The sequence below is a fragment of the Myotis brandtii genome, unplaced genomic scaffold, assembly GCF_000412655.1.
Source record: "Myotis brandtii unplaced genomic scaffold, ASM41265v1 scaffold744, whole genome shotgun sequence".
Taxonomy (NCBI): domain Eukaryota; kingdom Metazoa; phylum Chordata; class Mammalia; order Chiroptera; family Vespertilionidae; genus Myotis; species Myotis brandtii.
The window spans coordinates 947205-972754 of NW_005370965.1; the positions used below are offsets into that span (position 1 = coordinate 947205).

Genomic DNA, 25550 nt, shown 5'->3' on the forward strand with positions numbered 1-25550 from the left:
AGAGGGGAGAGGGGAGAGGAATGAACAGACACAAACACCCCCATGTAGGCAAAGAACGCTTGCCAGCATTTCTCCCCTCCTGCCCTTATTCACAGGTTACTGAAAGGGGCATACACTGGTATGACATTTCTAGAAGGGTATGTGACAATATTTCAAGATTTTTAAATATGTCTGTATCTCTGACCCTATCATCACTGTTCCAGGAATGTCCTAAGGACATAACCAGAGATTAGGGTAAAGTTTCATAAGTCTAGTTGGTCAAGGCTCACTGATTTTCCTTCCTCCCTTAGATCTGTAAATTTCTCTCCCCTACAGTCTCTATGTCAGGCCCTCGTTGTTTCTCTCTTGGAATATAAGAATCCTTTATTTTGTTCTCCTTCAGTCTACTCTTCATACTATAGCCAGTGAACTTTCTAAAACACAATTCTGATCACGTCACCTCCATATTTAAAATAATTCCATGGCTCCCCTAGATGGTTCCCTCAGATTTCAAGGCCCAGCCTCTGCCTTCTTCCCTAGCTGTTCCCTCTCTTCGCTATATACCTCATGATCTGGAGCAATTGACCATTGCCCGAATGTGCCACCTGTTGCTCCTCCCATGCCTGTACCAGTAGTTTATTCAAATGCACTTCCCAGCCCCCCAGTGCCTTCAGAGCCTGGTGAGTCTCTCAAGTCTTTTAAAAGCCCTCATGGGCACACTGCCCTGCTGGGAAACCTTCTGATGTCTGAAACCGGGCCGGTCCACTCTGGTACAGTCTCACTGCACTCTGTGAGAGCTCTGTTGCGGCACTTTTCATTTTCTGGGTGGTCTGCTGGCTCTTCCACTATACCAAATCTTATTCCTCCATCCTTCATTTCCAGCACCCAAAGAATGCCTTCTGAAGACATGTTGCATGAAGGACTCCATGACTAAGAGAACAGAGATTGATTCTACAAACATATCCAAGCACCTGATTAACAGCTTACTCTTGTGCAAAAATGATGACATAAATAATAAGACCAAAGGAGAGCCAAATAGAATGATTAGGCCCAACCTTCTATCTTGTACCAAATACCAATTAAATACCAGAGAGCTAAAATGCTCATTTCTTGAAAATAACTGTACTGGAGAGAAGGAATAGAAATATTAACTATAATTTGTAAATGCATGACTCAACAAAACTTACTGCTACATATAGCAACAGGGGTGGGGGGAGAATGCCATACCATGGCATCAGAGCCATGTTTTGCCATGAGCAATCCCTGCCCTCAGAGTACCCGACAAGATGGCAGAGCCAGCATCTCTGCAAGTGGGCCCAGGGACATGGGCTGGTGGGAGGAGACTGACTGTGAAGAGGCTGCAGAGCTTGCAGAGTGGGAAATTAAAACCACTGCTCTTTTTGCTTCAGGCTAATTAAAGCTACTTGACTGTAAATAGGGTAAGGGAACTGGTGCTAAACTGATTTATTCCTCTACTTCCGGCCACCAATTGGACCTGCTAAGCATGGTAGTAATCAAATGAATACTTTACTTAATTGCATGAAACCATCCTGAGAGCTAACTTAGCACAACTGTTCCCATTACCCAGTCCAATTCTCAGTGCAGCAATGATGAGCTGCTAAGAGCTGACTGGGTCTGCAAACCATGGACCACAGGCCAACTCCAGCCTTCCACCTGCTTCTGTATGGCCCTTGAGCTAAGAATGTTTTTTACATTTTTTAATAAATGAAAGATAATTAAAGGAAGAATACTATTTTGTGATATGAAAATTATATGAACTCTGAATTTCAGTGTCCTTAAATTTTATTGGAACAGCCCCACTCACTTGTTTGTCTATCTCTGGCTGCTTTCACATTACGACAGCAGAGCTGAGTACTGGAGACAGACCTTATGGCCCACAAAGCCTAAAATATTTACAATCTGCCCTTTAGAGGAAGCCTGCAGACCCCTGACTTAAAAGCTGGCTAGGCAAGGCCATCCATAATAGCATTCCACAGCAGCCTGGATCCCAAGGTACTTAAAAATTATTTCCATTAATGAGTTTATCTTGCTCACAGAAATGGCCACTAGTTTGAGCTTCAAAATTGTGTCAGGCCGGATTCATGTAAGATAGCTGAGAATTTAATAAAGGCCCCTTTGGTTTAGAGAAATTTACTAAGAAGATGAAAATAAATTTTCTTCACTACAACTTTCTCTAATTCAGAAAGTCAAAGGCTCATCAGGAGCCAGTCATATCCACCCTCTCACATGCTGAGGATCCTGAAGTGGCCCAGTTTCCTTCAGGCAGTGGGGCTCCTTTCTTCAGAAGCCTCCCACGGAGGGCCTCCCTCTGAGTGCTATCACCACACTGAGGGTGTCAGCCTGGAAAGAAAGCCCCGGAAAGCTGTAGGTGTAGCTTCCTGATTTTTGTTGGGGGGTTCTTTTTAGCACCCTGCTACCCTCCCTTGTTATCCTTTCTGAAGGCAATGGCTAAGACACAGAACAACACATCAGAGTCAACTAATGGCATCTTCCTTCCTGGAAGGGAGGCTCCTGGGAGGATGGGGGTCAGGGAGCTCTATGCACTTCCAAGGCCCGTAGGGCAGGCCTGAGTCATCCAGGAAGAACCTGAACAGGGCGTAAGGGCTTCCCATAGCCCCCCACCCCACAAAGCTCAGATTTGCATATGATTATAATCCATTATGATTACTTTGACTACAAACACATAAAAGTCCCTTTAATGAGTCTTTTTAAGAAACAGAGGGACATATGTATAATAAAGAAAATAAAACAAGCATGTGTTAAACTCTAGAACTAACATGGCAGCAGAAAACATGAAGGTGGGAAGAAACCACCTGGAAGGTATGTTACTCAACTCATTCAACCACAAGCACAAAGCATGCACTCAGCACCTACACTTGCTTTTGGGCAATGGCATAAAGGAGCATCATTTCACTGAGCTAGAATCTCTTTAGAACTCGGTTTAAGCTCCAGGTAAAAGAGACATTTGGAGCAGGTAATCTGACCTCAAAGGCAGTGCTTCCCATCTGTTTCACATCACAGTACATACAGAACTTGCTAGTACCTGACAGCATGCTAGGATAAGCAGACAGGATTGCTAGCAGGTGGTCCCCAGGGACTGAGGCCAGCCCAGGTAGTCCTGAGGGCTGAGGGTGCACCATTTCAGATGTAAGTGTGGCAGCTCTGGTCTAAGGTGTGGACTGCAATCACCAGTGGTAAAGTTGCTCTATACTTCTGAAGTTATTATGACCTCCAAACCATTGAGTCCTTACCTGACAAACAGGTACCATGCTAGTGTCTTCCACCTCACCCATTCTGAAAGTCATCACGGTAAACTGACTTCTCGGAAAGGTGACTTCTGGGTTAGCAGATCTATTCTGCATTCAAGGGCATGCTGTGTGACAAGGATGGTGTCCCCTCTTACAAAGGCCTCTCATAGCACCTTCCTAATTGAGGCGAGTGTAAAAACGCATATATATACTTTAGGACTGCCACCAAAAACGTGGACATCGTGAACTGAGGCAAACACAGCATCAGAGAGCAGCTCAAACAGCAGGCTATGCCAAAGGTCCGAAGAAAAATGGATTTTAGTGAAGGCAAATGCAGGCAGTTGGCACATGAGAACAAATGCAGTGACTGCCAAATGGGCCACTGAGCTGATTTATAAAGGATCTCACGGTGTCTCTGTCACAGGAGACTGATGTGCTCCTCCTAAAGTCCTGGTCCACACACTCATCTAGAGAACCAAGGAATCAACTCCAAGGATGCAAATCCCTTATTTTCAAACCTTCATTAACTGGAACCTAAGTAGGACTTTTGAGGGCTTGTTTTTCTCACTTGAAAGGAAAATTTTTCTCTTAAGTCAGCATGGTGTAAAAGGAGGAAAGGTGAACAAAGTGCTAGCTATCTGGATTTCTTGCATATAAGCAACTTATTTAACCTTTGGGGGCTTTGGCTTTCTAATTTATAAAATGAGAGGGCCAATGAGATACAGATAACTGAGTTACCAGACATGGCAACTCAACCAGGTTTGAATGACAGCTTGCCTAAGTCCCAGTGAACCACTGGCATGGCTGTGCTACTCCAGAGCCATCAATACCATTCTGGGTCATTGTTTTCTTAAATAGCCAGCATTCTATAGTCTCCCCAGTTCTGTGCTTCCTCAGATATTAATCTGGAATTTGTAAACATAATTCTTTTAGGAAGACAAGGGATAAGAAGAAACACTTATTTCTTTAAGCCCCATAATCAGATACTGGTTAACTCCTACATGTCCATGTTTCCTGTTACCAGCTCAGTTAAGAGGGATTAGCAGTAGAAACCGAGGTGAGGACCAAATACTGGACATACCTTCCCAGGTTAGGCCAGCTGGGAGCTTTGGTCTCACAGCCACCCAGACACCACCCTTTTCCTGGGCTCACAGTGTTAGGCCTCAGGTGCCTGCGGAGCTAGGGAGAGTGGGACTTAGTTCCTGCCTACCTTGGGGAACATTGCTTCAGTGCAGTGACTGAGGAAACAAGGAGGGAAGAGTGCAAGACTGCCATGCTGAGTTGCAGACATGCTGGGTTCAGGCACAAAGCAAATCTGTTGGTAGCACTAAAAAAAGGAAGTGACTGACCTGATCCAAACGCAGTGCACCGTCCAAAAACCGCTGTTTGCGTAACTCCTTCGCAATCCGGTGGAGATTCAAGACAGCCTGGTGTACCTCCTCGCTGGTGTGCTCAGGGGAGATGGGGGGCAGCTCCTGCTCAGGGATTGTCTTAGTCGGGCTCTCAATCATGCTCTGTGCGTGCTCATAGCTCAGTTTGGTGCAGGAGCAGATGATGGTCCGGCCAAACCACTCACTAAGGATCTGCAGGAGGACAGATTGTGAGAAATTGGTTTTCAGGTTTTTCTTACATATGACCATTCACCCACATGCATTCTCCAGAGATTCCCTGAGCACTGGCTTTTTGAACAGAATGGTGTTAGGTTCTGGCTGGGTACAAAGACTGATCCAATGTGGAAGCTGCTGCCCTCAGCGAGCTCAGCCTCTACCAGGCTTGGACCGCGCAGGCATGGAGTCTCTAGACGTCTCCGAGCAGAAGGGCTCAGGCAAGGCCAAGCAGGAGACTGAGGTGAAGGCTTTTCCTCTAGGAGGCTTTTTCATTAGTTTGGGTAGGTGGTCATCAATGTCAAAACTGGGAAAGAGAAGAAGGGATAGATGCCAAAGATGTGCAGATGGGGATTCTGTGGGTTTGGTAATGGATGTGATGTGGGATGAGGGAAAAGGTGGGGCCCCTGATAGAAACAGAGAGCAAGATGCAGGAGAAAGAAAAAGCCAATTCCAACTTGTTCTCTTTGGGGCACTGATGTAGAGACAAAGGCCCAGAACAGTATTTCTCAACCTCAGCACTACTGGGCTAATTCTTGGTTGTGGGGTTGTACTGTACACTGTGAAATGTTTAGCAGCATCCTTCAACTCTACCCATTAGCATCTCTCTCCAGCCCTGAGTTGACAACCAAACCATCTCTAGACGTTGCCAAATGTTCCCTGGGGTTATCAGAGCAGGTTGAGACCCACTGGGCTCAAAGCAGACACACTGCTGAGGGATGGGTTACCACTGATCTGTATTTTATCCTTTCAGTTTGTCTCTATTTTCTATAATGAGCATTTATTACTTTTAAAACAAAAATAAAATAAACCTTAAACTATTCGGGGACTCCTGAGCCTGAGGTGCAGGGAGGAGACCTGGATGGCTCCATGCTGCAGGCAGCAGGGTGTAGCCCGGGGGCAATGACTGGTCTGGAGGTGGGGAGATGGCCTCCTGGATCTGAAAGAAAGAGAAGGCCGTATTCTCTACAAACTCCTTCATACTAGGGAACAAAAATAAAAGCTGGATGATGAAAAAAAACAAAAACAAGAGAACTCAAAGAGACAGGAGAAAATTCAAGAGTGTCTGCTGTTAGAAAAAGCAGGAGACAGGGCAGAAGAAAGGGGTGCTCAGAAGCAGCAGCAGACACACTTCATGGCCCCTGGATGAGACAGACGCTGTTTCTATACTTTCCATACAACTACTTCCTCACACAGCAACGTATGAGGCAGGTGTTCTATTATCCTCACTCTGTAAACAAGGAAACGAAGGCACAGACCCATTGAGTGACCTGCTAGAGAACGAATGGCAAAGCCAGGAACTGAGCCCAGGCAGTCCAGCCCCAGAGCCTGAGCTCCTAACCCTTAGGCTATGTCAGATGCCACCTGGCCATCGAGGAGGATGAAAACAAAGGAAAAGACCTTGTATTGAGCATTTGCTTATTAGTGAGCTTTATGAAGGCTATTTTAGGGGAGAATATGGTACAGGCTGGGTAGATTTCAGGCATGTGCTACGGACGGATTACAGAGACACTGTCATCCGGCAGCTAGAGCTCTGCCTTGCACCGGCCTCTCACACCCCGTGTGCCATTCAAAGAGCAGCATCTTCTATGTGAGGCATATGAGGGAAAGTTTGGGAAGTCTGGGGTTAAGGACAGGTGGACAGCTAGCAAGCAGTGGTGGCAACGTGTGGATGGCTGATTCCACAAGGATGGAAGGACAGGATGTTGCTGTTTGTAGGGTGAGGGGAAAAGCCAGTACAAAAGGAGGACCGATGGTGCCAGAGAACGAATGGGTCCTGGGCAAAAGGACTCCAGTAGGTGACTCATCCACGAGAGAGGAGCAGGGACCTGGAAGGGAGGTGAGAAGGATAGGGGAGGCAAGCAAGGTGATCTTGAGGGGAAGAAGAGGCAAGCCAAGAGCACTCGGATCCGATATTCCCAATCTATGGAGCCAAGTAGAAGGCAAAGAATGAGGGGGCCTGAGTGGGATTCAAAGGCATGAGGAAAGTGGAAGAGCCCTGTGATCAATGCCAATTCTTAAAATTTATCATCTGTAACCTGGCAGAATCGGAAGTCTACACTCCTTATCAGAGCTCCCTAACAACGCACGCTGCCTGCACTATCTCAGTTTGAGCCCCTTCTTCCTAATGGGCACCTTGGCTCCTTCATCTGTTTCCTTATCCACCTACACCCATCTCAACAGCACACACGAACACCACCAGATCTTCGACTATAGGGCTAATGAGAACTTTCTTATAATGCCTGCATCCCAGAAAACCTGTACTGCCCTTCTTTTTGAACCCACAATGGGTTGAAGTGAAAGTTCTGAAGAGCCATTGAGAACTATCTGGCCATGTGACAGTGGCCTCAGGCAGCAGAACCTATCCTGCTTTAACACAATCCAGCGATTCTGGAATCACCCTGACAAACGGACTAAAAAAATTCTGAGGCCAGAAAAACTAGCCTGAAACCACCTTGTGGGAAGGCAGCAGAGAAGCAAGGATGTCCCCCACAGCCTCAGAGAGAGGGCAGTAGGGAAAGAAGGACTATGGGGGCTCCCAGGGACAGCATGCCTAACAGCAAGGGAGGAAGGCCTTTCTGGAAGGAACACCTCATTAATTTCCAATTTGGAAGCTGTATTCACATCAACACCCCGTCCATAACCAGGGCCAGTGGCAGAAGACAAAAGGACATTTTTTCACGGAAAAAGTGAAAAAGCCATAAGGAGCTTCATAAATAAAACCCTTCAGAGAGATCTTGTCCTTCCTCTGTCCTTTGCTTAATCGCAGGATTTGGGTCACTGGTTGTCTGCAGGTGACAAGCTTCCTGCATTCACTCGAGGACATCATTGTTTAGAATGTCAGACTGAATTCTGTGCCAACACCTACTGAAGGTATATGGTGAGGAGGAAAACCTGGTCAGAATGGAGCAAACACTCTAGCTCATGACCTACTTTCTGGCCCCAGGTAGGACAGGAAATAACAACACTGCAGTGGACAGCACTTCAGAGTATCTGGCCCTGGCCCCTACTGAACAACCTTTCACAGTTTCTTGAACACATTTGGGAGGACTGCATTATTCAGCCCATTTCACAGTTGAGAAAACAGGCTGGGGATTTGCAAAAGCTTCTAAGTGGCAGCCACAAGCAGATCTATATCTAAAGACTTAAAGCTCAAAATCTAGTGTTACTTGTGTTATATTTTAGCTAAAGGTCACATAACAGACAAAGACGGTGGATAAAGGAAAGGAAGTATGCCTCATATACCAGCCTTCCATATATTACAGATACCACGTTGTGAGGACACCATGTCCTTGGAAAACTTAAATTCTATTTAAATACATTATAAAGTCTATCTTCTAAAAAAATGTCAGTGCTTCATTAAGAAATTTCTGGTTCAAAAACCGCTAATGGGTAAATTTGTAATTTTAAGTAAGTAGGTGCAAAATTACTTCTACAGCAGTTCTGGTTTTCTGTATGTAAAGTATTTTTTTTTTAAAAGTATTAGGAAGAGCCCTAGCTGGTTTGGCTCAGTGGATAGAGCGTTGGCCTGTGGACCAAAGGGTCCCAGGTTCGATTCCGGTCAAGGGCACCTACCTTGGTTGCAGGCTCCTCCCCAGCCCAGGCCCTGGTCGGGACTCCTGCAGGAGGCAACCAATCGATGTGTTTCTCTCACATCGATATTCTCTCTGCCTTTCCCCCTCTCTTTCACTTACTCTAAAAATCAATGGAAAAATATTCTCAGTTGAGGATTAAAAAAAAAAAAGTATTAGGAAGAAACATTTTCCTGACTGGAATAAAACCAGTTTGAGGTGGCCAGGGGTGGGGATGGGGAATTTATGCTGCTTGGAACACAAGGCAATCGTCGTGTGTGTGTGTGTGTTTGGGGGGGGGGGGGGGGGGGGGGGGGTGGTTAAGCGGTGAGAAAAGTCCAAGGGGCCAAGAAGAACATGCCTGAAAAGGGACTGGGCAGAAAAAGGAGGGGCTTGAAGGCAATGAGGAGAGACCAACATGTCTGTGATGGGGACCTTGGGACTGCAGTAGGGAGAGGCAGTGGGGTGGTGGCTGGCTGAGGAGCAAGCAAGGATCCCCTAGGCCTACTCCTCACACTAGGCCCACAGTGATTAAGTAAGGTGCAGGTCACTTTTTAAAGAAAAGAGAAGACTTTGGTGAGATTAGAGAGTAAATAACAAGATGGAAGAACTGTCAGCAACTCACTGTATTTAGAACCAGCTGTGTCCTTTCCTACTGTGTGGAGAGGCCCTGAGGCACACTAGGCCCACCAGAATGCACTGAGGAGGGGCCCGTGCTTGGGCCATGCATTTGCCAGCCTGTTTTAGTTTATAAGGCGGTTTATTTATGTGCTAGAATTTTCTGGAAGGTCTGCATAGAAAAAAAGCCTAACTGAGTAAACCGTGAGCTCTTCTGTCTCATGTCACCTGCCATCAGCCTAGTCTGCCAACCCCCAGACAATAATCGGGCCCTTTCCATCTTGACCTGTCTAAAGGTCGACTGTCTAAACTTCCAAGCCTAAGAGGAAGGAAATGAGGGAATTTCCTTAAGTGTTTGCCTTGCAACTGTAGAAAATGGCAGGAATGTGAGAGGAACCTCAGGTCCCGGATGTGGTTAGGAGACAAGAATTCCATTTCTATGAAAGTGGGTGAGGCCCCAAGCCTGAGCAGCCCTTGAAAAGTGTTCCCTTTACCATGACAGTTGCATGAGGGTAGGGAGGGGCAGTGGGACTCTCAGGTTGGTAGACAGGCTGGGAGGCCTGAGGAACTAGGGAAGGAAGTTGAAGGTGGGGGAGAGGGTGGGAAATGTTGGAGAGCCACAGAGAAAGCCTTCTGAGGACTGGCTTCAGACAGACCCAGGAAACACAAAAGCAGATTTTTAAGACCAGTGAGGTTAGCTCAGCCCCAGCCTTTCTTTCTTTTTAAAAATAAATAAATTATATATATATATATAATTGATTTCAGAGAGGGAGAGAAAAATAGAAACATCAATGATGAGAATCATCGATTAACTGCCCTCTGCATGCCCCCCCATCCCCCACCAGAGATGGAGCCCACAACCCAGACATGTGCCCTGACTGGGAATCGAACAGTGACCTCCTGGTTGATAGGCTGACGTTCAACCACTGAGCGACACTGGCAGGGCAGACCTAGCCTTTCAATAAGACCAACCTAAACCAGCTCTCATGAACAGAGGTCCAGCTTTTCTTAAAGACACCCAGCAAAGTGACCTGTTATGTTGTTAACTAACTTCAGGGCTCAAGTCCTTAAGATTTAAGTCAAGTTCACTATTAATAACTATTAAAATGCAGGAGAAAAGGTGATTAAAAATAATTTTTAGCAGGACAGTCTTATAAATAAATGATAAATGTCTTGCCAAAACTGGTTTGGCTCAGTGGATAGAGCATCGGCCTGCAGACTGAAAGGTCCCAGGTTCGATTCCGGTCAAGGGCATGTACCTGGGTTGCGGGCACATCCCCAGTAGGAGATGTGCAGGAGGCAGCTGATTGATGTTTCTCTCTCATTGATGTTTCTAACTCTCTATCCCTCTCCCTTCCTCTCTGTAAAAAATCAATAATATATATATATATATATAAATAAAAATAAAAATAAATAAATAAATGGTAAATGTCTTTTTTTCCTTGAAAATATTTTATGTTGAATCTCAAGGATTTACAGCAAAATCAATGTCCATGGTTTAGCCTTCTGTTACCTTGAAGTGACCTTAGGGAAGCCTCTAATTGCCTGGGGCCTTAATTAGCAAACTGGGACACAGGGGACCAAGAACACAGCAGTTTTCCAAAGACTCCTCTGGTCCTCGGTGGTCTTTATAGGCCTGAGATAAAGCAATGCTGTCCTGCTTCTGCTAAGGACTAGAGATGGGCATTCTGGTAACTTTTCTATTATTCTCAGAAGCAACTGACTCTCACTGGAGCTGCTTGGGCAAGACTCCCACTGTAGTGCCCGAGGATGTCGCAAAACAGTGTATTTCTTTACTACTAACTGAAGCCCCACGTCACACAATGGTGCGAATGAACCTTGGCTCTATGAGCAGGCTGCAGACACCATGATGGCCCCGGAAAGCACATTTATTTTATTTTTTACATTTCATAGGATTTCCATGGGTGGCAGCAGGGGTGGCAGCGGCAGGGAGAGCATGGGAGGCAGTGGGGTGAACCTCTGTGGAGGGGTTATGAGGGGGAAGCAGGTAGTGTACCTTCCTGGTGTGAGCTGTGGAAGGTCCTCCTCAACTCCCAGGATAGGGCTCAAGAGGGCTGAGAAAGCTGCTGTGGATAAAAATGCCTTACCAAGGGGAACGCCGTTCTAACTAAGCAGACTAACTCAACCAAGAACTGCAAAAACAGATATGCAATTCAATTTATGAAATCATTTCTGAGCATTTTAGGGAGTTACATGGCATTGTGGTGTGGAGGGGGAAGAGATTAATTAACAATGGGCTCTGCTTATAAGGATGTTAAAATCTAAAAGGACAATAGATCTGTGTATGGCTCCCAAGTGCAGATGACAGGTGCTGTAGGGATGCAGAGGTGGGAAAATGGGTTTTGACAGGCAGAATGGGGCCCTCCTATCTGAGCACCTTTGTAGGCTGTCTACCCTGCACCATCTCTAGACTACAGCAGGGGCCCCCAAACTTCACTCCCTCGAGGCTTGCGAGTTAGTGGTGTGGTTCTTATAGTCCTATTGGGAGTAACTCCCTCACCTGGGGTTTGGGTTTTGAGTCTCCCACTTCCTTCATGACCTGACACTAAAAATCTGTTCCTCTTTCCTTGTCTTCAATATCTCCTTTTCTGTTCGCCTTCCCATACAGCCTACAAACAAACTCCAATCTCTCTCATCTATTTATTTAAAAAAAAGGAAAAAAACCTCAAAACAATTCTTACTACAATGGTCATATGCATTCATTGCAGAAAACTTAAATACAGGTGGGAAAAGGAGAAGAAAAAGAATCTTCTATAAATCCACCATCAGGAGAAAATTATGACCTGTTTCTATTTTAGTACATAGGTACTTGTATGAATAGAGCAAATATTCAATGACTATTCACTAAATGAATGAATGAAGAACTAACAACAGTTTCATGGAAGAAGTGGTATTTTAGCTGGATCTCAAAGAATAAGTAGGATTCATACTGGTAGAGATGAGGGAAGAACAGCCTAAGAAGAGAGAAAAGCATATGCAAAGTCTCAGAAGTGTTGAGGACAAATAAACCCTTCGGTGGCAAGAGTAGGGGCTTGGAGGACTGGAGAATGGTGGCAGATGGTCATGTAGTAGTGGAGGAGTTGGTGAGGTCTTTGCATAGCATGCTCTGGAAACTGTCATGCTGTAGAAGGATGTTGAGCAATAGTGTAATAAGACCAGATTCAGCTTTAGGAAGTCATCTAACACCACTGGGGAGAGGACTTGAACAGTCTCTCAGCCATCCCAGAGGAGGATGGCAAGGACTTGAGTAGGAGAGCGACTGTGGTGACAGAAAGGAGAGGAGTGACTAGAGATACTTTGCAAAGGTAGAGCTGTTAGCACTTAGAACTGCTGGGATGTGGCAGATGTGAAGCAGGCTAGAGGCTGAGAGTCTAAGTGGTTTGGAAGATGCTGATGCCGTTAACAGATCTAGAGAAGGTGGGGCTTGAACTCAGGCTGCAGCAGGAGATATTTTACTGAATGAACAGAGGTGAAGGGATGAGGAAAGGCAGAGGGGAATTTTGACTCACTGAAGTGGGGATTTCAGCAGATCACGCTGGCTGGTTTCCCTGATTTCCAAGAAGAACGGAAAGTCTCCTGGGGGAACAGTGGATCTTGAAGGAAAGAGGAGTGAAAGGCAAAGTTGAAGGCTGAAGTCAAGAATAAAAATTTGAAACAGCTACACTGGCAATAAAAGGATTCTTAAGTAGCACATTGAAGGTCCAGCTGAAGAAGGACATTGTAGTTCTGCTATAGTGTCCAATATTCAAAATGGTGGGTGTTAGGCAGGGACTGGAAAAATTTTCCTAGACCATCAAGGAATGAACAGAGACTTGAAGGATGTTCTAAAGTGGCAGTTAGGAAAGTGCGACCTTGAGTGGAGTCAGATCATGGAAGCTAGGGTGGGGAGCTGCTACATAGTGGAGAGCTCAGTTATGCAATAAAAACCAGCTGTTCCCAAAGCAGAGATGCTCTAGGAAGCGAGAAGAGACTCTAGCCCCAAGCAGAGTCTAGTTCATGCATTTCTAGTTGCGAAGACAGGGAGAAAAGAAAAGGAAAAAAAAATCCCATTGTGAAGACTTTTTAGATTTTTTTCTGAATAAGCGACTAGAGCAGTGGTTTTCAACCTTCTGGCCCTTTAAATACAGTTCCTCATGTTGTGACCCAACCATAAAATTATTTTCATTGCTACTTCATAACTGTAATGTTGCTACTGTTATGAATCGTAATGTAAATATCTGATATGCAGGATGGTCTTAGGTGACCCCCGTGAAAGGGTCGTTTGACCGCCAGAGGGGTCGGGACCCACAGGTTGAGAACCGCTGGACTAGAGAGTTTTTTGTGTGTGTTTTTTTAAGAGAGACAATACCTAATTTCTGACTTAGAAGGATCATCGTGACTGCTGAATAGAGAGAAGATGATTGGGGCAGAAGTGGAAGCTAGGAGAACAGTTAGGAAGCCAGTGTAGTCCAGGTGGGGGAGGGCAGCTTGGACCCAGGTGACAATGCTGGTAATGGTAAGGAAGGGAATAGATTCTAGAGGTAGTTAAGATGATAAAACCGAGGACATTCACTGGTGGATTGTAAGAGGTGAGAGAAAGATCAAAGTCAACAATGACGTGATTTTTGGCTACATAAACGGCTGAAATGGGGTTGTTACTGATTGAGGTTGAAATGGGCAACTTCTGGAGTACACCCTCACATTCTAACTTAGAAGGAGCAATGGCAGGGATATTGCTGGAAAGGCAAGCTGTGAAGAGCTACTATAATTGTGGGACACTTCCTTCAGTATTCCCAACTCTGACTTTGAGATATTACGATTTTAAGATCTAAGAACTTAGTTATCAAGTCAGATTCATTGCTTCTGACCTCCTTTAAAATGTAAGATAGGTGTTTTTACAAAAGTTACTTAAAATTAAGATGCCTCTGATGAGTAGGGCACTTAGGTATGGTCTCTGTTTTGTAGGACCTGAGTGCCAAGTGAGACAGGAGTGCCAGAGGTGTTCAGAATATAACAAGGGCACTGGACTAACATGGTCAAAGTGGATTTCATGGTACCCACATTGGATCTTACAAAGCACAAGGTCCAGTTGGGCTTGTTTTCCATATGACCATATATAGTCACAAATATCTAGATCAGAGAACAATGCCCTCACCACCAATATGTGAGAAAAATGCCAAAAATAGATCCTTCAGAATTTACTGATCTAAAAATCTGGGCACTGGATTAATGAAAGCATGTGTGACCAAGATTTTCTGCTGGATGTTTAAAAAAACTTGGTGGGTATTTAAATAAAAATATCCTTTCTATAGCTGACCATGCCTACTCCAGAAAATAAGACTTTCCCGTAGGCTAAGGAAAACTACAAAACATTCTCCACTTCGTCTCCAGGTGAGACTGGCACCATGTAGCAGTGGTACGATGCTGTTGGCCCTGCTCGGGCTCCTAAGTTCCAGGGCTTAGAAGCCATCACTACACGCAAACCATCACTACACACAAACCCAGCATCAGGCTTTGGCCACCCTCCTCCTCATTCATTCAGGGTCCCTACTGGCCTGCTCTGGCTCCCTGACCCTCCCACCTGCCCCTCACCCTCACCCCATTTCATGCATCTTGACTATAAGACGGGTGGGGAATGTTCAGCCCTTGGGCTGTATAAGGCTCGAGAAATCATTTGGTCTGGCCCTGCCAAGACATTAGGAGTTAACTAAATGTTTGACCAAATATAGCAGGCTAACTTTTAAAAATATATTTTTTTATTGATTTCAGAGAGGAAGGGAGAGGGAGAGAAACATCAATGATGAGAGAGAATCACTGATTGACTAGCAGGCTAATTTTTTAAAAAAATAATTATTTTCTTTTTTTAATTTTCTTTATTAAGGTATTACATATGTGTCCTTACTCCCCCACCACTCATGCCCTAACCCCCCTGGTGTCTGTGTCCATGGGTTATGCTTATATGCATGCATACAAGTCCTTTGGTTGATCTCTCTCCCTTACCCCATCCTCCCCTACCTTCCCTCTGAGGTTTGACGATTTTTATTGATTTCAGAGAGAAGGGAGAGGGAGAGAGAGATACAAACATTAATGATGAGAATCATTGATTGGCTGCCTCCTGCATGTCCCCTACCGGGGATTGAGCCTGCAATGTGGGCATGTGCCCTTGACCAGAATCGAACCCGGTACCCTTTAGTCCACAGGCCGACGCTATATCCACTGAGCCAAACCGGCTAGGGCCAGGCTAATTTTTAAGTTGATAATTTTGTATAGCCCGAAAATGATGTTACAAATATCCAAATGGTCCTTGGCAGAAAAAAGGCTCCCCACCCCTGCTGTAAGAGCTACTCATCGGTCACTACACCCCTGGACTAACGAACCAGGTTAACTCCCCATGTACTATTTGGTCTGGTAGGGTGCTTGGATGACCACAGTACAATAAGTGTGGTTAGTGGTTCCACAACTATTCCCAGTCCAAATCCCCTCACTTCCTACTTGGCTTGTTTGACAGAGGCCCAGCATCCCCTCCTGGACCCTGTGCCTACTTCACACCTGCTCTATAGGCCCCTCATGCCAGAAGTCTTGGTTACCAGACACTACCTCCAACAGAAACCCTAAAGACCAATTGAGCCTTCAGAGTGCCTCTTTCTAGTGCTTCTTTTATGACCCTCATATTTTAGAAGCTCATTAGATCAGGCAGCTTTTTATTCCTTGGGTCTGACCCTGGCAGGCATAATTCAGATTCATCGTTCTTTTCTGTTGATTCAAGTTACTTTTCTTCTATGGGCTTTTATTTTCTATTTAGTTAAATTTTTGCAAAAACAAGCACTTATTAAAATATAAAAGTAATATGTGTTTTCAAAAAACATTAGAAAACAAAAAAAAAGTAGAAAAAATTACTCATAGTCTTACTACCCAAATACAACCACTATTGGCATTCTATTTTATTTCCTTCTGGTCTTTTTCCATTCATTTTTTTCCCCATGCATGTTCCCACCCCCACCAAAATATGATTACTGGCATACTGTCTTCACAATTCCTTCTTTGTATTTCAGATCAGATTTGCTTCTTGACTCTCACAAAGGAATCTATTATCAGATATATAGGAGCTGTAAAACCAAATGTAATGCGTGTAGCTTGTTTTGATTCCAGTCCGGACAAATCATTTGGAGGCAATCCAGGAAATGTAATTATGGACTGGATTCTGGACATGACACCAAGGTACTAGCATACTGTTAGGTGTGCTAACAGCATTGTGCTTACATAAGAAAGTGTCCACGTTTTTTAGAATCACATATCAAAATATGTTATGAGAGTAATAACATGATGCCTGTGTTTGTTTTAAAGTACTTTAGCAAAGAAAAAAATGTTGATATAGTTGAATTTGGGAGCAGGGATGGTGGGGTTATTGTATGCTTGAAATTTTACAAAATAAAAATGAGAAGATTGAAGTATTCATAGTTCACACAGTCAAATAGTTTTAAAGGCTTATTATGAAGATAGTAGCCCTCTGTCCCTCTCTCTCTTCTGCCCCGCCCACAGGGTAATCACTTCCACCTTGTTCAGCAGATCAGATTATTTTGGCATTACTTTCATTATTTTTATATAGCCTGCTTGATTTCTGCTTCTTGATTTTTCAGTTTTAGACATTATTCACAAACTTTTCACTATAGAAGAAGAGAATTTATTTTTCTTTCCACATACACTCTTCCCCTAATCAAACCCACATAATCGTTCCAGGCCCTCATCCTCCCAATAAAGTTACATAATAAACTATCAGCATTAACTATTATGATTATGTAGATATAAAGTGTTACTTTTTTTTCCCTACACAACTTTAATTTTCACTGAATTTAATAACTGTCTTGTTTTAATTTGCTGGTTTTTCTGTATACTATGTACATTGATCCACTCCAGATTACCAACTGTATAGAACAGTGGTTCTCATGGTCCGTGGACTCCTGGTGGTCTCTGAGACCCTTTCAGGGACCCATAAGGTCAAAACTATTTTCATAATAGTACTAAGGCATTATTTGCCCTTTTCCGTGTATTTACATTTACACTGATGGTACAAAAGCACTGGAAGGGAAAACTGCTGTTGCCTTGGCATGAATCCAGCCATTGCAACAAAGGGTACCAGTGGTCAAAAAACTCATCACACTTCACACTCTCAGGGAAAAACAGCTAGTTCACTTAAGAATGTTTTTGATTAAGCAGTAGAAGTTATTAACTATATTATGTCTCAACCCTTTAGTGCTTGTTTTATCACTTATTCTGCATGCCAAAGTATGATGATTATCTTGAGGAAAAGCATTTATATAACTTCGAGTTGTGAGCTAAACTGATTGCTTTTTTTATGGAATATCACTTTTACTTGAAGGAACAACTGACACACAAACTATGATTATTTGGCACTTCAAGGAAAACAACTGACATTATTTATTGCCAATGATAAAATTTGAACTTTTACAAAAATTAGAATTTTGGAAACCTTGTATCTGACACATAATACACACATTTCCTAAAAGACTTGTCTAAGATCAGTAGTAATATTAACAAATGTGATTTCTTGATATCATATAATGAAATGTGTCCACATTTAGAAGATCAGTATAACAAACCAATATTTTCTAAATGATCTAAATTTCTAAATACATGATAAAAAATCATGCATAAAAGATCCATTCAGAGTGTAAGACAGACCAATAGATTATACTATAACCCAGTAAAAAAAAATCAATTGATATTATATTAGTCTGCTAGAGCTATCATAACAACATACCACAGACTGGGTGGCTTAAGCACAGATATTTCTCATTTCTAAAGGCTAGAAGTCCAGGATAAGGTGCTAGCTGATTCAGCTTCTGGTGAGAACTCTCTTCCTAGCTTTCAGAAGGTCATCTTCTCACTATGTCCTCACATGGCAGGGAGAGAGAGTAAGCCCTCTGGTTTTTTCTTATAAGGGTACTAATCCTATCATTTTTATCAGGGCTCCACCCTCATGACCTAATTTAACTTTAATTATCTCCTTAAAAGCCCTACCTGCAAATACAGTCACATCCATGGTTAGGGTTTCAACGTATGAATTTGGGGAGGAGTGAGGCACAATTCAGTCTATAGCAGATATGGTTTCAGATTCTAGATTGCATTTGACATTTAAGAGATTACTGTCAAATTCTTGTGTAGTATAAACAAATATCCACAATTATTTGAATAAAGCTATTAAGACACTCCTTTCTTTTTTAACTACGTATCTGTCTGAAGCCAGATTTTCTTCACATACTTCAACTAAAAGAACTTATCCCAATAGATTGAATACAGAAGTACATGTGAGAACCCAGTACAATGTCATCTAAGACAGACATGAAAGAAATTTCCCAAAATGTAAAAAAAAAACTTTTCTCCTAATTTTGTTTTAGAAAATAGTTATTTTTCACAAAATGTTATTTATATCAACATATAATGAATTGAATTTATTTTAGTTAAAATAAGTGAATGTCTAAAATTTAATCAGTTTTTATTTCTAATAGGGCAAGCTACATAAAAGATCTTTGAGGTCTTCAATCATTTTTTAGTGCAACAGGTCCTGAGATAACTGCCTGAGATAGAAGCTTGATAACTGCCAGACTAAATCATTTGTCAAGAAATTCAGATACACAAATATTTTAACTATTTCATTTTCTCAAAGATATCTCTCCTAGAGCCTTCTACACCATGTAGAGCTATATCTTAGTAACTTTCTTCACCATCACCTTGGTCAGGTGTCAACAAGTTAATGCGTATGGGCCAAATCCAGCCTGCCACCTGTTTTTTAAGTAAAGTTTTACTGGAACACAGCCATGCTCACTCATTTATGTATTGGTTTTTGTTGTTGTTTTTTACTGCTACAAGGGCAAAGTTGAGTAGTTGCGACAGACACCAAATGGCCTATAAAGCTAACAATATTTACTGTTTGGTCCACTATGGGAAAAGTTTGTCGACTTGTGATCTAGACGATTTTTTTACTTCTTTCCTGTGTTGGTTTGTTTCTTAAATCCCATGCCTTCCTCCTTCCTGATTTACTCCTTAATTTTGGTGAAGCACATCTTGTGGTAGCTTCTTGAGAAAGGGTGTATAAGAGGTACTTTTATTTGAGACCTTGCATATCTGAAAATGTCCTTTTCTACTCTCACATTTTATTGATAGCTTAGCTGGTAACAAAATTTTAGCATAGAAATCACAGTCTTTCAGAAATTAGAAAGCTTTGCTTCACTGTCATCTAGTTTCTAGGGTTATAATAAAAAAGCCTTAAGTTAGTCTGAGTTCTGATCTACTCTGTGTGACTTTTTTTTCTTTTAACACTTAGAAGCCTAAAGGACCTTTCTGTGTTCTCAGTGTTCTGAGATTATAGGACAATGTGGCTTGGTGATGATGTGCCTCCACCACTGTGCTGGACAGTGGGCTCTTTCAGTCTAAACAGTCAACCCTCTAGTCGGGGCACTTCCTTGAATTATTTCTTTCCCTTCTGTTTTTTTGTTTGTTTGTTTTGTTCTCTATTTCTGGAATGTTTATTGAACAGATATTAGACATCTTGGACTGGTCCTATAATTTTCTTACCTTTTCTCTCTCTTTCTGGGACAATTCCTCAATTTTATCTTTTAACCAGAAGTTTGAATCTTTATATCTTCTAATATGTTTCTAATTTCTAAGAGCTTTCCCTCCATCCCCCAAATGTTTTATTTTAAAAGTATTTAGATCTTGTGATATGTTTTCTTTTAAACAATTATCTTAGGATATAAACAATAGTTTTGCTTCCCTGTATAGTCTGTTTTGTTCTAGTTGCTATTTTTCTGTTTGCTTGCTTTGGTTTTTCTGTATCATGTTAGAGGCTTTCCTCTTGGTTGTCTCTTCATATATGAAAGTGAAATATGACAAGGCTGATTTTTTGTGAAATCCTAAAATGTTCTGCTTGTGTGAGTGGAGCTGATTGTCTACAAGCTTTACTACAGAGCAGCGGTTCTCAATCTGTGGGTCGCGACCCCTTTGGCGGTCGAATGACCCTTTCACAGGGGTCGCCTAAGACCATCCTGCATATCAGATATTTACATTACGATTCATAACAGTAGCAACATACAGTTATGAAGTAGCAACAAAAATAATTTTATGGTTGGGTCACAACATGAGGAAATGTATTTAAAGGGCCAGAAGGTTGAGAACCACTGCTATAGAGAGATACAGCTGAGCTGTTGGTTCAGCAATCCTGAGGTTATTATCTTTAAATCTGTTTCACTATTCAGATTCCTCAGAGAAAAATTTTTCCCACCTCCTGACTCAGGGTATAGACTGAGCTACCAGAATTCTGGGGGTGACTGGGGAAAGAAAGCTGCGACTCTTAACATTCAGTGTGCCAAAGTTCACTCAATCTCCGCTAAGGGACCATACCATCAAGTGTCCCCTAGTTCAAACAACCTTTACTTTATCCTGCGCAGGGAGTAAATTTCTGGTCTTCTTCGAAATTATGGGAGGGGCAATCTTTTAAATAAACTTTCAATCAATAGAGCTAGTCTTCTCTTCACACACCTCTTTTCCACTTTACAGAGTTACCTGGTGCTGTCAGTTTTTGAATTTCTTTAGGGTTCTGCTGTGTAAATTGGGTTTTCTTGGCTTTCTCTATTGCTGGCACAGGATTCAGCTTTCTCAGGACTGCTAAGTCAGTTACCACTCATCCATCTGCTTCCCAGCTTCCAAAATTTTGTTGCCGTTGTCTCCTCTCCCATTCTCTTTGTCCTTGTGGGTTTATGTCTTAAAAAAAATCTCTTCACTGTTGTTTTAAGTGAGGTTTTGGGAGGGAATGAAAGCAAATGTGGGTACTTGATCCTCCATCTTTATTTGGAACCTCTTTATAATTAAATATCTTTTTTTTCTTTCATTTAATTTTATAGCATACACATTTCCCATGTTCTTACATGGTCTTTGTAACAACTTTAGTAATTGCATAACATTCCACTGAGTTGGAACCATGGCTTACTTAATCATTACTCCATTTTTGAGAGTTTACAGTTGTTTCTGTTTGGGGGAGGGAACTAGTTTTTCCTAGAGTCACCTTTCATTTATTTGTCTCATTTATTCCCTCTATTTAGGGAATGCTTGCTGACATTCTTCACTTCTCTGTTCTCATTCTGTGGTTTCATCACCTTTGCCTTGCTTATGGAACTACCTTGTGCAAATCTAATTCATCTTTAAATTGCCAGGCATCCCACACAATGATGCAGCACTAATCTTTCTAAAAGTCACCTTTCTCATGACACTTCAGAGGAACCCTACACCTACAATTCACTAGTGACTGACACTTGTGGCTCCCCATAGTTTGATTCCAAAGTCGCCACCTTCCTCCTGAATCTCATCCTTCAAACAAGGTCTGCTGCTCCTCCTGCCACTGCCAATCCACATTCACCTTCACTTACACCCTATCAACTGCACTGAGCTTCCCCAAGTGACTTTGCTTACACAATTGCTTCCTTCACCTAATAGATAAGAAACAAGTACTGTTTCTGAAAGCTTAGGGTCTGTCTTGCCTTTTAAATGGACAGCAGAAGCTAATAACAAAAACACAAGGGCAGGAAATTAAAAATGGAGTAAATGGATGCTGCACAGACATGCTCATAGATCCAAACTGGAATTACAACTAAAATACAGAAAAACTTACTGAATAATCAATGGAGACACGTTGGAGAACCCTGATAACCGAGAACGAAAAGTGGAGACGGCATAGAGGCTGGTAGGAGAGGCAGAAAGGGCTGACCAAGCCCCCATAGGCAGCAGCTGAAGTTCTGGAGAGAAATCTCAGCTGTGGGGGTTGCCACTGAGAACTCTGGGGTCTAATTCCCGAGGTGGGCCCCACGGCAGAGAACACCAGAACTGAGAAGGGTATCCACATAAGATCTGTCTGTGAAAAACATTGGGGTAGCTGTCTGCCAGAGAGAGATGGCTGGAAATTCAGGCACCCTCTTAAAGGGCCAATGCATAAAAGTTCCTGTGGAGCCAACCATCTTGTGCTCCAACAGAGGAACAGCAGAGTGGATGGAGCTGGGTGAGCAGACACCAGGATCAAAGGTTCTGGATCAGAAGGCAGACACCCCAGTTTCTTGTGCTGAGCCATTCCCTCACACAGCAGAGGAAATCTTTCTCAAGCAGGTGATCGCATACAGCGTTGCCCAGGGGGAAGACAGCTGACCCACTCTATTGGAAAGAACCTTGCCCCTTACAAGACTGAGAATAACAATTAGCCTCCAGGCAGAAACAATTACCCCATCCGGCTGAAAAAAACTTGCCACATCGGCGGATGATTGCCTGAGGGCACATCAAGAGGAATCCTATCAGTCTGCAGCCAGAGGCAGTCTCTGGAGACTTTGAGTCTTTGCCTGATCTAATTAGTCAGAAACAATATTCGACACCGTCCTGCACTAGAGATTGAGAGGTGTAGCAGATCTACCTAATACATAGTCACAAACCCAAACAGGTACCAAAATGAGGAAACAAAGAGACAACCCACAAATGAAAAAAGAACAAGATTCTCCAGAAGAAGAGATAAAAATGAAATGGAGATAAGAAATTTATCTGAAACAGACTTCAGAATAATGATGGTAAAGATGCTCAACAGTATGAGAAAAGATATAGCAACTATGAAAAAAGAACAGTTAGAAAAAAAGAATGAGATAGCACAAATAAAGAACACATTGGAAGGAATACACAGCAGATTAGGGGAAGCTGAGGACTGAATCAGTGAATTAGAAGACAGGGTTGAAAAAATCACAGAGTACCAAAAAGAATAAACAATTAAAAAACAGGACAGCTTAAGGGAGCTGTGGTACAATGTGAAATGTAACAATATTAGAATAGCAGGTGTGCCAGAAGAGGCAGAAAGGGAGAAAGGGATAGAGAATGTGTTTGAAGAAATAATAGCAGAAAACTTCCCTAACCTGGTAAAGGAAAAAGTCACACAAATACAGGAGGCACAGAGGACCCCAAGCAAGAAGAACCCCAACAGGCCCACACCCAGACACATCATAATTAAAATGCCAAAAATTACAGACAAAGAGAGGATCTTAAAGGCAGCAAGAAAAAAGAAAACTGTTACCTACAAAGGAGTTCCCATAAAGCTGACACGTGACTTCTCATCAGAAACTCTACAGGCCAGAAGGGAATGACATGAACTACTCAAGGTAATGGAAAGCAAGGATCTGAAACCAAGATTATTATATCCAGCAAGGCTATCATTCAAAATAGATGGTCATAAAGAGTTTCCTGGACAAAAAAAAAAAAAAAAAAGGCTAAAGGAGTTCATCACCACTAAGCCAGCATTACAAGAAATGTTAAAGGGACTGCTGTAATGCGAAGAAGAAATAGAGAGAGAAAACTAGACATACAGAATTAAAATGGCAATAAACAAATACCTACCAATAATAACCTTAAGTGTAAATGGATTAAATGTTCCAATCAAAAGATATAGGGTAGGTGAATGGATACAAAAACATGATGCAATATATATATACTGTCTACAAGAGATCCACCTCAGAACAAAAGACACACACAGGATGAGAGTGAAGGAATGGAAAAAAAATTTCCATGCAAATGGCAAAGAAAAAATAGCTGAAGTAGCAATACTCATATCCAACAGACTTCAAAATGAAGGCCATTAGAGAACCAAGATGGCGGCATAGGTAAATGCCTATACTTGCTGCCTTCCACAACCACATCAAAATTACAACCAAAATACAGAACAACTATCATCGAGAACCGCAGGAAAACTGGCTGAGTGGAAGTACTACAACTAGAGAGGTAAAGAAGAAAGCACATTGAGACTGGTAGGAGGTGCGGAGGCCCGGAATGGGCTGGTCCAGCACCTGGGTGTGCCGCTTCTTTAATCAGGAGGGAGACTGCCTCTGCAGAGGCCGCCTGGAGGAGCAAGGGATCCCAGCCCCATACCAGACCCCCAACCCAGGGTCCCAGAGCTGGGGAAAGAAGTCCCTATGGGCTGTAAGAACTATGGGCGATGAGAGAGAATCATTGATTGACTCCTCCTGTACACCCCTTACTGGGGATCAAGCCCGAAAACCCAGGTATGTGCCCTTGACCAGAATCAAACCCAGGACCCTTCAGTCCACAGGCCGACGCTTTATCCACTGAGCCAAACTGGCTAGGGCCCAACACCCATTTTGGAAAAACCCTCAGCAAAGTGTGAATAGAGGGAGCTTATCTCAACATGATAAAGGCCATATATGACAAACCTATCAGCCAACAGCATACTCAACAGGCAAAAACTAAAACCATTTCCCCTAAGAAAAGGAATAAGACAGGGATGTCCACTTTCACCATGCTTATTCAACATAGTACTGGAAGTCCTAGCCACGGCGATCAAACAAGAAGAAGAAATAAAAGACATCCAAATTGGAAAGGAGGAAGTAAAATTCTCATTATTCGCAAATGATATGATATTGTACATAGAAAACCCTAAAAAATCCACCAAAAAACTACTATACTTAATAAATGAATTTGGCAATGTAGGAGGATACAAAATCAACACCCCAAAATTGATGGCTTTTTTATACACCAAAAATGAATTCTTAGAGAAACTAAAAAAAAAAAAATCCCATTTTCCACTGCAAAAAAAAAATTAAGATACTTAGGAATAAACTTAACCAAGGAGGTAAAAGACCTGTTCTCAGAAAACAAAAGGATGTTGAAAAAAAGATAGAAGATATAAACAAGTGGAAGAATATACTGTATACATGGATTGGTAGCATCAACATCATTAAAATGTCCATACTACCCAAGACAATCTACAGATTCAATGCAATCTCTATTAAAATACGAACAGCATACTTCACAGAGCTAGAACAAATACTCCAAAAATTAAATGGAATAAAAAAGCCCCCAAATAACTGCAGCAATCTTGAGAAAGAAAAACAAAGTTGGAGGAATCACAATACCAGATTTCAAGTTATACTACACAGCCACCATAATCAAAACAGCCTGGTACTGGCACAGAGTGGGCATATAGACCAATGGAACAGAACAGAGACCCCAGAAATCGACCCAAGCCATTATGCTCAATTAATATTTGACAAAGGAGGCAAGAGCATACAATGGAGTCAAGACCGTCTCTTCTGCACAGCAAAAGAAACCATCAACAAAACGCAAAGGGAGCCCACTGTATGAGAGAACATATTTGGCAATGATACATCAGAGACCTCCAACCACATAGGACTTTGGTGAAGGAGTTTCACTAGAATTTTTAAACCGACTTCTTTGGGCAATCTCTTTGCTCCCTTCCCCCTCACAAAGCCCAGTGAGTGGGATAGAAGTTCTTGTAGATAAAGAAATCCTGGAAGTGGCAGGGCAGGTATTGGGCAACATTTCCCAGGAACAGCCCCAAACCTCTGAGAACTGCCAAGGTCTCACCCACCTGTTTTCCAGTAACCTGGAGAGATAGGGAGAGCCTCCATCAGATCAGATGATGGCAGACAGGGCTC

At 42.7% G+C, this 25550-nt stretch overlaps 1 protein-coding gene across 3 annotated transcripts in view; it reads right to left on the reverse strand.

Moving 5' to 3' along the window:
* The window catches only part of DIS3L2 (DIS3 like 3'-5' exoribonuclease 2), a 303483-nt gene that overhangs the window by 57611 nt on the left and 220322 nt on the right, over positions 1–25550 (reverse strand). For all 3 annotated transcript variants that reach the window (XM_005882957.2, XM_014530601.1, XM_014530602.1), the window contains one exon: positions 4598–4831. In XM_005882957.2, coding sequence (XP_005883019.1) covers positions 4598–4831 — 234 coding nt within the window. The remainder of the gene's footprint in view (positions 1–4597; positions 4832–25550) is intronic.